Source organism: Syngnathus leptorhynchus, chromosome 9 (assembly GCF_054491065.1).
Source record: "Syngnathus leptorhynchus isolate UIUO chromosome 9, UIUO_Slep, whole genome shotgun sequence".
NCBI classification, from domain to species: Eukaryota; Metazoa; Chordata; class Actinopteri; order Syngnathiformes; family Syngnathidae; genus Syngnathus; species Syngnathus leptorhynchus.
In genome coordinates, this window is record NC_141203.1 from 8,827,475 (window position 1) to 8,841,416 (window position 13,942).

At 41.0% G+C, this 13,942-nt stretch overlaps 1 protein-coding gene and 1 non-coding gene across 4 annotated transcripts; both read left to right on the forward strand.

Annotated features, from left to right (window-relative positions):
* Window positions 1–49: 49 nt before the first annotated feature.
* On the forward strand, window positions 50–9,127 carry il7r (interleukin 7 receptor). Of its 3 annotated transcripts, none has more exons than XM_085920446.1 (10): window positions 50–563; window positions 3,894–5,899; window positions 6,081–6,204; window positions 6,342–6,496; window positions 6,818–6,969; window positions 7,032–7,086; window positions 7,144–7,191; window positions 7,260–7,365; window positions 7,435–7,507; window positions 7,571–9,127. In XM_085920446.1, exons 2-10 carry the CDS (start codon window positions 5,782–5,784, stop codon window positions 7,922–7,924), a joined length of 1,185 nt encoding a protein of 394 aa, XP_085776572.1. In that variant the 5' UTR covers window positions 50–563; window positions 3,894–5,781; the 3' UTR covers window positions 7,925–9,127. The 3 variants fall into 3 exon arrangements, with proteins under 3 accessions (XP_085776572.1, XP_085776571.1, XP_085776570.1); XM_085920444.1 differs by having other exon boundaries at window positions 54–563; window positions 3,894–4,021; window positions 5,739–5,899; window positions 7,032–7,191; XM_085920445.1 differs by having other exon boundaries at window positions 53–563; window positions 7,035–7,191.
* trnar-ucg (transfer RNA arginine (anticodon UCG)) lies at window positions 3,658–3,730 on the forward strand. The gene has a single exon. It is a non-coding gene; the product is annotated as a tRNA-Arg (tRNA).
* Window positions 9,128–13,942: the final 4,815 nt, after the last annotated feature.

Here is a 13,942-nt window from a genome sequence, read left to right on the forward strand (position 1 = left end):
TGAGTCCTCTTTTCTTATCTAGACAAGAATTTTAGACGTTACACCCTCAAACATTTTAATCCACTGATCTTGGCTTTCTTATTGGTGCTCGACTAAGGACGTGAGTAACTGAACAAAAAAAAAAAAACTAGACCAGAACAGACTGGAGACGAGCGACGGGAACAATCAGATAGGAAGTGACACGCAGACAGGACTTAAATGCAAGACAGGTAACGAGAGGCAGGTAACAGCAATTACATAGATTGTGAGCAGACACAGGAGGGGAGGGACGAGCACACAGACACATGAACTGAAACTATGACATTAAAACAAGGAAATGAACCGTGACAGACCGTGATATCATCATAACAGGAAATTGCCAATATCATTTTTAAACACACAATTATTTGGGATTTAGCGTGCCAGTGTGATGTTTGCATTGAGAAGAAGCTACAAAAAAAAACCTGGTTGTTGCAGTTGGCACATATTTCAGTTACTCAACTTTAACCTGGTCCATCAGCACTCAACTTCTCCTCAACCCATAGGTGGCACTATTGAATTGCACAGAGAAGCTCAGACTAGCAGTGAGTATTAAAGTTCCATTTCTTAACGCACTGTGCCATGGCATAAAACGTGTCTCAAAGTATTGATAACCTATTCTTTGATTCCATCTAATAAAATGCCCAGTTCTGACATTAAAATATCATGGAGGAGTTCATTCTGGTCGTCAAAACGTAAAATTCAAATATTATATAGATTCAATAATTAAGTCAAGGCAGTGTGATTGAATTGTGAGTCTATATATTAGTTTTACTTTTTGAAGTAAACTACCAAAAAAAAAAAAGGTTTCCCACGATATTCCAATTTAGTGAAGGTTTGTTTTGAGTGCACATCGCTGTTACACACATTTTGATCGAAGCCCTCAAGGTTCCTGTGGCGGCAATAAAACATCCACACACACACATAAAATACACACACTTGGCCATGAATCCCTGGCACTCACTCACTCATCGTGGCACATGATAATGTGGTGAAAATAACAGTCAGTGCAGGCAAAGGGTAGCTATGCACAGCAGTATAGTTTAGTGGGCCTCCATGCATACATACGACCTGTTTAACTTGATCATTGCATTGCCACTGGCTCATATGCAACACAAGTGTGTGTGTGTTGTAATGGATGGGTGGAGGGAGCAAGTAGGGGGAGGGCAAATGTGATAGATGAATATATCATCTGGATTTGTTTATGGCCTAACCCTAAAATATCATGCCTCAGCTTAGACTATATCAAGGGACACAAATGCATTTTCAGTTTGCTATCATGTTGACAGGGTTCAGCCCAATAAAGTGCTAGGGCCAATGGCATTTAGGACTTTTGTTACCATGATGTTATGGTTGATGCGCAATAAGAACATCAAGTAAATAAAAAAAGGATCTTAAGGACAGCTCGTAATTATTAAAATCTTGTGCATCGGGTTACTTGTAAGGTACCGACATTTACTTGGTCAGACCAAAACAAGCCATTGAAAAAGCAATTTTCCATATTACATCCCCTTTAAAGGTGCAAACAAGTAAAAACTGGCCGAAAAACGGTATACCAAATAATAAAATAAGAAATAATAAGAAAAATCTACCCGCTTTTATTTATTTCAGGGGGCGGCCATTTTGCTTTGTATTGTTGCCTGAAAATGACGTCACAGTGTGTAAGGGTCCAGCTTCCAAACGTCACATGATCAAACCAAGAAAACCGTGCTCAGTCGTTACAGTGATTTCTTTGCACACTGCGAGAGCCCCCGTATGACTAGCGTACGACGTTCATAACAAAAAGCAGGCATAGTCGCTTTTTGTAATCAAAAGACTGTGAACTAAAACCAAGTTGGGATGTGTGGGTTGAGAAAAATGAATAAATAGGTAGAATTCAAACAGAGGAATGCAGGACAGGGTGTGGCCAAATAGAGATGGCGGGGTGATAAAGAGTAATGAAAAAGTACGCGAGTGGGAGGGATCTGAGTGGATGGATGGCGTGTGTGAGTAATAATATGTCGTCGTCAAGGGGGTGCGAGGGAGAAAGCGTGCCTGTTGTAGGCTGATGTATGATGGCGGCGGCGGCGGCTGGAGGGATGGTGCAGAAAGCCAGATGAGAGCAAGGAGGAGGGGGGGGGGGTCACGGCAATAAAATGGTGTAAGGACTCCTGATGCAGAATTACTTTAGCGCCCCAAGTGATGACACTAACAAATTCATTGCTATGTAAAATACTAACAAACACATTTATGTTTACCGGCAGAACACATGAGCAACTTTTCTGCTTAAGTTAGGATGTTAGGAGTAGTGGGAAAAAAAGATGACAGTAAATAAACAAGAATTTTAAATGGATTGGATCTTCTGATCTGATTGGTTTTTGATTTACTTAACTCACCGATGGGTGATTGGCTCCAATCATATTTTGTTATTTAAAAACCATTGAGACGGGTGTATTGTTTTGTAGCCTCACTATAATTCCTCTCCATTCTTTTGGGATCAATGTGAGAAACAAAAAGCCCCCCCCCCCAAAAAAAAAAAAAGCTGAACACATGCTCACAATTTGACTTTTTTGCTTAGCAGAGATGGACGAGCCATTCGTAAGCTACAGTAGAAACAAACAAAACATTTTTATGTCTCTCTCCTGAATCACAATTACTGAGCACACAATGCCTGCCCTGAATAACGGCAAACAAAGTCAGTAAGCAAAGTGACGCACTGTTGACGCTAAAGTGTCTTTCTACTTCATTAATATTTCCCCCGCCTGTTGTTCAAATCTCCTTGCAGAAATTAAGTTCAGTCAATCTAACACAATGGGACTCATTAGCAGCGAAGGGCTAACCATTCCCAATGCCACCACGTGCATCCTAAGTATGTTGCACACAGATGGTTACTTTCCTTTCATGGCATCATACACCAGCATCATTAAAAACTCAAGGTAAAAAAAAAAGAGTTGGGAAATTATATGGAAGAAGTACATTTAGCGTTATGAATTGCAATACCGAGCAAGGCTGACTGAAGGGAGGCATTCTAAATCAGATTGTATTAGCTTCATATTATATCCCAAAAATGATCTGCGGCGCTGTCAGGATGAAAAAGTAAATCAGAATGTCATGAATTTATCTTTTAAATTATGAAAGCAGCACCCTGAGACTTATTAGGTTTCGCTCTTTATCAACGGGGAATTCTGATATCAGATCGACTAAGGCAATAATTCACACACACCTTTCATCACGGCCTCCTGGCAATAGACAATCTTTATTATCAGAGCGCTCATCCAGAGCAGAGCTGACTGAACCTGCTATACGTATCCTAAAGCACTGTCGGGGAATTCTTCAATATCCAGCTAATAAAGGCCACGTTGTATTTCACGCAAACTTCATCTCACATCATGCCCAAAGATGTACGCTATAAAATGAAACCGTTGCTTTCTGTCGACGTAAAAAGCAGGATGATAGAGACTTTCGATAATTGCCAAGAAAAACAAGGCTCTGCTAAAATACTTCTGACCTACATCTTTCATTCCTCTTCTTCTTTCGACTTGACATCATCTCTGAATCTTTTGCTGCCATCTAGTGCCCAAGTATGTATTAGTACATCCAATATATCGATCCATATTTGATTAGTATCGAGGACCAACTCGCAAAGTTGCAAGAGTCGGTGACTGTGTGGCCTAATGGATAAGGCGTCTGACTTCGGATCAGAAGATTGAGGGTTCGAGTCCCTTCACAGTTGATTTTAATTTCCATAATGCTGGTATTAGTTGAAACTAGTACACATGAAAATGATCCTAACAATTTAATAATGAAGACACGACTACATCTAACAACTTGCAGTCCAGTTTCAGGTATACTTACATTGTTCAGTGTGTGTTTACATTGGATCCATTTAATTACAGGTCTGATTTGATGGCATCCCAAATGATGACTACTTGCATTGTGTTGGTGGGACGCTTTAGAGCTGCCAGGGAGTGAGAATGCGTTCGAGGGAGGATTCCCACGACGGCACCTCTCGTGCCAACTGTCTGTGAGTAAGCAGCTGCCTTTCACTCACCGTCCGTGGTTTACCTGTCGCTCAGGTCGGCGTTGCAAGCCAGAACCTTTCCCACTTGTTTTATTCACCTCCAGTTATTCTAAATTACATTTTAGTATCATGTAGAATTGTATCGTCTTCCAATGAAGGTTTAATCTTTTGAAATCATTCTGCGATTGTTTGCACTTCCTCCGCCGTGAATGCGATAACTTTTAATTGGTTGTGCTATGAAGGATTAATATTTCACAATTTTTGCCGTAATGTCACACTTTAAATGAGGCAAACTGCCGTTGGTGAGAGATCTATTCGCACCTGCAGTTTTGATTCGGATCAAATAATGTTGGTTCAAGCAGCTAAAAAAAGAAATGTTGGTTAGCATGCTCCTTCTTTAGAATATTGAAGCAAACCCTCATCTAAAAATATCATTTACGTAATATATATAGCTATAGATATAGTGTGGGAAAGATTTTTTGAAGTGATTGTATACAAATAGTCTTGGAGGTCATAAAATTAAGTTGCAAGTTTAATAATTGCTTCCTCGATGACATCAGCTGGCATTTTCAAGCTACTACAAGGTAAGCAGAGCTGCAGTGTTATGGTGGCTCGGGGCATATTTTAAATGCTAATGCTCAGCAAGTGGCGAGATGAAATGAAAAAAAAATAAAAAATTAAGCAAGAGGATGTGGTAACGAGAGCGCCGAAGCTGCTCACACGTTTGAGAAGATCTGAGTTTGATGGTGAAACAAGAGGGGGGGGGCAGGAAGTAGTTTTCACACACAGTACCAAGCACCAAGGCGTCGTCCACGTGGCTGTCTGAGCGGTAACTTCAAAGACTCCGTCAATGCGGCTTCTCGTAAACACATCACTGAACGAGATATCGTGGCGGTTTTTACAGTACACACGTCACCACGATAGATGACTGAAATAGATATACGCCATCCTCAACAGGATGCAGCTCCATGTTGGTCGAAGCACATCAAGAACGGAATATTTCAAGATGCCGGAATTTCAAAATTCATCTTCTCCGTCGCCCGATTGTCTCAATTGTCTGTCTCAGCATGTTGAGGCCCACCAGAATTGCGGCGACAGGTAGCATAAACAGGTGGCTCATCAGATTCCCATCAATGCATGGGTGGGAGGCGACTAAACGCTAAAACCACAGCTGAGGATGTTTTGCGATGCTGTGCCGAGATACAAACCTCAGGCGTGTGGTTTGGCGGGGGCGAGTTTCTGGAGTGGGTTTACGTTGCATTTGACAGTATTGCTTCAGATGTCTTTTTTTTTTTTTTTTTTTACAGAACAAGCAAATTGTGTGTACTGTATTTGGACTTTTTTTCTCAAATGTGGATCACAGCACACAAAATGAAAGTTGGTTCCCAATCTTGCCGAATCATTTTCTAATTGTTGTCGAGTGAGAGTCGATTTTAAGTGAAACATTCGGGAAACCGTAGTAACCGAGGTATCCAGAACAAAAAAAGTAGAAGATGACGACAACAGAACAGCTTGTCTGAAAACAATCAGGTGCTACTGAAGAGTCATGTGACCTTAACTGATATCAACTAATAGGTGTGCCAAGGGTGTCATAGGTAAGAAGTTGCCAGTCGTCACAGCTCAATTTACAACTTCTCAAATGTGATGTTCTGAGCATCCTGTGTACAGTCTGAAGCCGCTCAACCCCTCCCCTTCCTTTCTGACGAAAAAAAGCTGTCAGTTTCAGTCAAGTCATCTGAAAACAAGAAGAAGAGGCAGACAAGATGCTGTTTGGCGGCCGGATAGCCGACCCGCCGCCGTCGCTGTTGCTAATGCTGCCGATGCTGTTCCTGCTACCGGCGGCTTGTCTGGCTCAGAGTGGAGACGGAGACTCTGACCTGGGTGAGACCAGCGATGGTTTGATCGATACAAGACACTTGCGCTTTATCACTCACGCTGTCTGACTTTTTTTCTCTATATATATTTTAAGGGTTGAGCTTAATTGCGTTACGATCATGAGAAAAATGTCTCCCGGCTGTTTCTGGCCGCCTTAGCAAATATTTGGCTTTATTTAAATTTCCAGACTCTAGAATCAGCTGCACCTCCCACATCACAACAGTAGAATGCAGTTTAACCTGCAAGCTAACCGGCAACGGGGGCGAGGATGACGAAGATGAGGATGACGGCGTGGAATCGATGACCGCGTGGTAAATGTTTTGGAGAAAATACAAGCCTGGCTGTCACTGACAGACAATTTGTGTTGACATTTTGACAACTGTCAATCGACCTGAAGATCTTTGAACATGTTTTTATAAATTCATAAGGATTTTTTTTCTACTTTCAGTTTCACCGACCTGCTAGAGAACAAAATAAGATGTCTGACAGAGTCGGGAGGTTCGATCACCTCAACCGAATTGCATCCCCTGGCCGGTCTCAACTTGACCATCCGCCTGAAGGGGGGCGCCACCATCCGCAAGACAGTCCAACTGAAGAAAATTGGTAACAATTTATAAAAGAAAACTGGATGACGTGTAAAATATGTCAAGTTTGAAAAACGTTCACACATTTAATTTTAATCTTAAAATGCACTTGCACAGTTCTGTGGGCAAACAACCTAAAATTCCGTACTGGGGAGAAAAACAAACATTATTACAAAAATAAAGACTTAAATATTCTGCAATTTGACAATTGAAAAAAGATCACGTGTCCTTAAATTCATTTTTGACGCTTTTGAGATTTTCACTTGTGCGTCTTCATCTGTACTTTTAATCAACGTTAACTTTTCCAAACCTGACCTGGTTGTCTTCTATATCCTCGCAGTTAAACCTCGCAGTCCCGAGGTCTGGAACGTAACGCTGAAGCGCGACTCAAATCAGGCTGTGTTTCACATTCGGACTCCTTACCAGAAGGAGTACCTGAAAGTTCAAAATCAGCTTTTCCAACTGGCCATTTGGACCCACGGCAAGAAAATGGTAATCATGGGTTAACATCCCCATGCTTGCTGTGCGTTGATCAACGTCATACTTCTTTACAGCAGGTTCAAAATATTTCCGCATCAGATACGATGACCATCGACATGGAGCACCTCGGTAAAAACTTGAAATATCAGGTCAAAGTACGAGCAATACCCTACATTTCTTTCAAAGGGAGCTGGAGCGAATGGAGCAATCCTTTGACCTTCTCAATTCCTGAAGGTGAGAGATGCTCCTCCTACTTTTAATCATTTCAATAAAACGCAAAACAGTAACTGTTTGATCCTCAGCGCGGACACAAAATCACGGGAGAGAGAAAGTGACGAGTAAGCTGGTTGTGTGTCTCCTCTCTTTGGTAGCGCTGACGTCCATCTTGGGGTTCCTCGGGAAAAAAAAGTAGGAATCTCTGAATGGATCTGCTTACAAATAATTTCACAACTTACATTTTTTTTCCCACCCCCTCAGACTATTTTCTTACATGTGGCCGAGCATTCCGCATCCGAAACCCACACTGGTGCCCAACAGCAGGCCCAATAAAGTGAGTTTTACCTCATTCACAGTCTTTGTGAACATTTTCCGTCATTGTTTTGTTTGTTTTCAGGTTTCCCTTGTACTCACCATAAAACCAGAAGAATTCAGTACACTTAAAATCTACCCAATAATGGAAACAGAAAGAATCCTGGACGCTATCCATTGTGCAACTAGTGATCTCACACTGGCCACTTATCCCGGCTCCATGCAAAACTTTGATGGCAGCACCAGCACGGAAGAACTGGAACTTTCCATCTCGCACAACAGCAGCTGCTCCGATGGAGACGACAGTCTCCAGAGCGCCAGTTTGCCGCTTATAACGATCACACCACCCAATCCAGGAGAATCGACATCTGGTGTGTTAGGAGCCCGTCAAAAGGAGGAGGATTATGTTACCATGTCCAGTTTCTACCAGGTCAAGTAAGGGACGGCGGTCTTTGGTGTATCAGTTCGTGAGGAGTCAAAAATGAAACCACTGACCACCCGTGTGTTTATAGATCAACTTCCACAATCATGACACGGCACATTTCTGAACATTTAGCGTCATCGCAGCCTGATAGATGTCAATCTTCAATGCGTTTCTGATGATTTTATACTCTGACTTTAGTTGTGACTTTGCAGATGACCAATGGAAGCCTTCGTAAGGGGAGCGAAGCTGCTATTTTCTGAACTTATTTCAGCATGTGCCTTCATGCTTCATTATATCTGACGGTTTTGTTATTAGTGTTATTTGTTGTACAGGATGTGGACATATGAAACAGGATGTGTTGCTGTAGCAATCATATTTGCTCAAAGCTGCAACGACCATGTTTTTGCGGCTGAAAACATGTTCAATTATATGACAGTGCATCTTGCTGCTGCTGCTGCTAATTATGTTTATTGTTATAAATGTTACGCTATTCATTTTCATTTCCTCTTTGTTTTTTACATTTATTTTATTTTTTGTCACACGTCACATACGGGAATCAAACTCACAAGTCAGGTGAGTGTAGCATCAACAACCCCAATTTCCATTTCCATCATTTAACAGACTGTGGATTTGTGATGTCACTAACATGCCTTTTTGATTTGTGACATCACTAACTAACTAACTAACAATTTTCAATCCATCCCTAAAGTTTTTTTTACAATTATGCAGGTATGGCTGGAGAACATTCACTTTTTTTCTCCCTTCAGCCGAGCAACATAAAAAGGCTTGTGGCTGGACTTTATCTATGCATGGAATGCATGCCCAAACCACTCCCAAAATTTTTGTTTGTAGCAAACATTTCAAGGTTGACTGAGCAATCTGGGACAATACAATTCTGGATTAGCAGGGCATCTTTAATTTTCCATGGGATCGATACAAACTGTTTGACACAGCAAGCGACACTGTCCAAGTAAGTTATTTCCTTCAGTATGTCATATAATGTGACCTTTTTTGAATTGTTTGTTAGCTTTGCAGCTAACAGCCCGGTTGATTAAAAGTGGTGAGGCCTGGCCATCAGATGACTTTTTCTGTGTCTTCTTGGAGGTGTTTTCAGCAAGTGTTGCAAATCTGAGCACATTCCCCACTTCAAGTTACGAGCTCCTCAAATTCTAACAGGAGACCTATTAGTCCCCCCTCCCTTTTTAAAATGAGTCTTACCCATCAACTTTTACCTGCTTTGGTGTGTCAATGAAGGAATGCTGGTATTGCCTGGCTCTTTTTGATTGTTCAAATGCTAAATCATGATGCTGCAGCGAACCAAAAATGCAAACCAAAACTGACTGCTTTTGTGTTATGTCATCATTTTTGAAGCTTTTGAGCATGCAATCAATCGTTAACCTGATTTCCTTTAACAATGTTAACTATATATTTGCAAAATAACAGCCCGTTCAAATATATATATATATTTTTTACATTAGGGCTATATGTAGTGCTGTTATCTGTGAGGGGTGATGCATATTAGTTTTAAATAAAGTTAATGTAGCAAATTTGATAAATTTTAAATTGTGCACATAAATGTTTGCATCAGGTGGCTGTGACGCATATGAGCACAAAAAAAATAGTCATTTAAAAATCACAAGACCACTTTAAGTACAGAAAGGACTAAAATGAAACCAAGTTGAAATCTAATCGTCTCTATATATTTTCTTGAGTCACAGAGAGTCATACAGAGGCAGAAGGATCAAAGTCTCGAGCTGTGGCTTGGAGACAAACATACAAAAAATAAATCTTTTTCGTGTGGTCCGTGACCAGCGGAATTATCTATTGCTCCCTTTAAACAGGAAGGATAAACAGAGGGCTCCCCTAACCCTGAAAGGCAATATTTTTATATTGTGCTCACAAATCATCCGGATCACAAACAAACAGCAATAAAATATTGCTCACAAGTAAATACGATTTATTTGAACAAAGAAAGATCCAACAATTTGCTTTACGGGGAAAAAGTAATAAGAACTTATCACAACATCCTGTTCCTTTGCAACAGTAGTCAGCTACTGTTTAGCAATGTCACCATCTTGTTTCGAACTATCCCTTCCTTTACCATCCATCCTTTCCCATTGCTTCTTTGCTGATGGCCGCTATTATTAAAAGCTATGTGACCGATGCCTGTTATTGATGCCCTTTCATTACTCATTATGCTGGAGTGCTGGCATTAGTGCTGACTGACCGAAAAACGTCTGACACGACATACAGGAACAACTTTTAACACATATTCAAATGCAAATCACACTCAGGATTTTATCGAATGCGAGTCCTGACTCTTATGTGCCAAGTCATAATACGACTTGATCCGGTCACTGGATTTTATGGTTTATTAATATTCTTATATTCAACAGCAATTTAACAAATCGATTTTGTAAAAATGATGCATTGGCTTGCTTCACTGCAGCTAATGAACAACACATGTCCATAGCGGGCTAATGAGATGTCAGATGGTAAACACGTATACTGTTTATAAATTGATCTGATCCATTGCGCTTGGTATCACTCAATATTTCAAATGTGTTTTTAATGTTTTTTTTTTTTTAAAAAAACGTGCTATAAATTCTGTAAATAATATGCCAAGTGAGTGCCCCTGTAATCGAGGCGGCTTACTGTCTTTCGTATTATGATTTAACACGTTGATAGTGTTAAAAATGCTTTTGATGTGATTTTTCTCAAATAGTGTTTACTTAAGAGCAGAGTGTTCTGGGTGTTATTAAAAACACCCACACAATTTTGCAAGATAAGCTGACACGTGTAAATGGCACTCATCGGACTAACAAGCAAAGTGTACCTCAACATACACACATTTTATAGTCGGAGTAACCTCTTTGTCATTCCTCCCAAGGATAAGGATGCTTTCACCGCGGCTTGTGTTTTTCTTCACAAGTTTATATGATTTTTATTGTGGTGATGAATTGGTCTCCTTGCAAGGATGTTCCCATGAAACATTTGTTGTAAAACTGATAAAATCCCTCTCCTACCCGAAACCATTATGCAAGTACAAATGTTAGCCACTAAATAAGTTTCTTCACCATGTATGACCAGCGAGGCTCATTGTGAATTTGGGCAAGCATCATTTGAAGGCTAAACGCAGAAGTATGAGACGTTACGATCCAAACCAAATTTTAGCTAGCATTAACGAACTGCGTTTGGCAGCATTTACATGATTGCTTTGCGATGTAGTCGACCTTTCCTCTTTTTTTTTTTGTTTGGCCGAGCCAATTTTGGCTTCATGGTCCAAAATCTTGTGAGCATCAGAAGCTGAACGCTAAATTCATAAAGAGACTGCGACGATATTGCGTTGCACACAAATTGCGTGGTGATAAATTTGTTTCGGAAACAAACGTCATCAACGCAACGCTGCCCCGTCTCCTTGACTGATTGCGCTGAACAAAGCTCGGCCTTCCATCCATCACGCGTCTTTATGGCCTCTTTGGGGAGGGCATAGATGTCTCGTAGCCTCGCTCTGTTTGTTTGTGGCGTCAAAGAATGTATGCGAGCGTCCGGATAGGCTCGGTCAGGCAATTAAGCAGCTGTGCTAATGATTTCGGTGGTTTACAACGCCATACGAGCCTTTACGGCTTTTGTTGTCACCCTAATTTAGTGCTTTGGGCTATAATGTGCTGAGTGGTTTTGTTTGGCCCATTGAGCTTGCCTTTCCTCATAAACACCTACCTTCACGGACAAAATGCAAATGATGCTCTCTCGTTTTTACATACGCACACACGCGTTACTGCTCTTTTATGGCGTGTGTGTGTTTTTTTATGATGGGTGTCTAGTGATTCACCTCGGGAGCAATCACAAGCTGTAGATCTGGATGATCATCAAGTGTGGTGTGCAAGAAGGCTGTGGAGGCTCTCCATTGTGTACTGAGATATCCTCCATGAATATAGAGAAGCTATACATCTATCCACCTATCATCTCTCTATCCTTCCATTCCTCCATCTATACACAATGCACACACACACACACACACACACACAGTCGCTATCTCCAACTTTCACCATGGTCCACTTCAGTCACGTTAGGCCGCATTGCTCGGCTGATCTATTCAGCACAATAGAAAAAAAAACACAAATGGAAAACTTTGTTATTGAGTGAGGTGACAATGCATAATTAGCAAATAAATCAAGAATACAATCCTGGATATATTGGATTATCTAAAGTAATAAAGAGTATTAAAGGAATAAGTCACCTCGCTCACAGATGCATACAAGCACTTGGCCTTTTGCTGCACCAGATGCTACCCCAAGTAAACCATTACAGAAGCATTAGCACCTCAATAAACAAACCCTCGAGTTAGCTGACAAGCTCGTCGGCATGTTGCCTTGAACCTTGCATGATGGCTGCGGTTCTTGTTGTCAAATCAACTTAAACGTGATGTCAAATCACATGCGTGTGTGTGTTTTGAGTGTTTGCTTGCCTGCACCTATGTGTGTGTGTGTGTGCATATACCCAACTCCCCGACCTGTGTGTGTATGTGTTGCACAGGGTCTTAATTAATCTTTGTCATTAATAATTTAATCATGGCTTTTTGTTTAATAAACAGTCTGGCAGTGATGTATTGCGGCTGGGTCAAGTAATTTGATTGGTGGCTGGCGGAAAGAAGCTGGCTATGCATATCTCTCTCTCTCTTTCTCTCTTATTCTCTCTCTCTCTCTCTCTCTCTCTCTCTCTCTCTCTCTCTCTCTCTCTCTCTCTCTCTCACTCACTCACTTTCTTGCCCCAGCATAGAAACGATAGCACTCAGGGGCCCCGCCAAGTGTGCACACGCAACAGGGAGAGGGCAATTACGCTAAGATGCAATAATGATCGGTGATGTATGGTGGAGAGTGGCGGTTCTTTCACGGCGCATTTCAACTAATGGAATAAATAGTATGAGTGGAGAGGCAAGAAAATCCAAAATATTTTATTAAGTACATTTCCATCACAGTCTCAACATTTTACAATTATTCCGAGACTCCAAATGGAGCTGGATGCGAGTTTCTACTTCTTCTGAGCACATTCATTAATGAACCCGGGCTCTGGGCCAAATGCTTTCGCCAATAATTCATCTTGTCAACACTAGGTGGCACTCTTGAACAGTCGGCATCAAACAGCATCCTGTCCTCACAATTTTTCTCCGGCGTGACACATTCTAAGAGACTCATCTTTTAGCATGTCAAAGGCAATACGCCATTGGGATGCAGGCTGTAGGGTGTAGCATAATATAGAAAAGCTTCGTCTTTCTCAACTTCACCATTTTATTTTTCATTTAAAACAGAGCAGAGGCCGAGCGCCTCCTCTTTCCTCTCACTGTCTGGTCTATTGCAGTTCAAGGCGAGGGTAGTAATAATGTGGCAAGGGATATACTTTACTGGCCAACGTTGCCCGGTAGTGGTTACACCAACAGTATGACCCCTCGAAATTACTTTTTTTTTTTAGGAGGTACTTTTTGTTTGTCGAAGCCGAGATTGTAATGAAAGAACTTGGTTACTTTGTGATTAAATGGCCGTGCGACGACAACAGGTACTTTTCGGAAAGTCAATTTTCTGTAAAGTGTCCCCTTTTAAAGACAACGAAGGGTCGTTATGGTCTTCCTCGTTTAACGTTATTGCGGACTTAGTGTCAGAGCGAGGTGGGTCGATTTGTAAAACAAGTCAGAGTTCTGTTACTTTAGGGCAATGTGATTGAAGTGACAGTAAAAAGTAGCCCTCCAATTATTTCTCTCTGTATTCAGTGAAAAAGAGACGAATACTGAGAAATCAGTAAGATCACATCAAGAAACAGAAACAAAGGCAAATAAAGACACAATCAATAAAATAGCTTTCATTTTTTTTTCATCAATCAAGTGTATATAATTTGATGACATTGAACTTTGACAGTAATAATATTTTGACCAATCATGTTCAGCCTTTCTCAGAAGTCCCAAGACAGTGTTTCTGCCAAGGTCACAAAGTCCGTATTAAATAAAGCAGTTACTCTATAATAGAGTAAAGCAGACGTCCC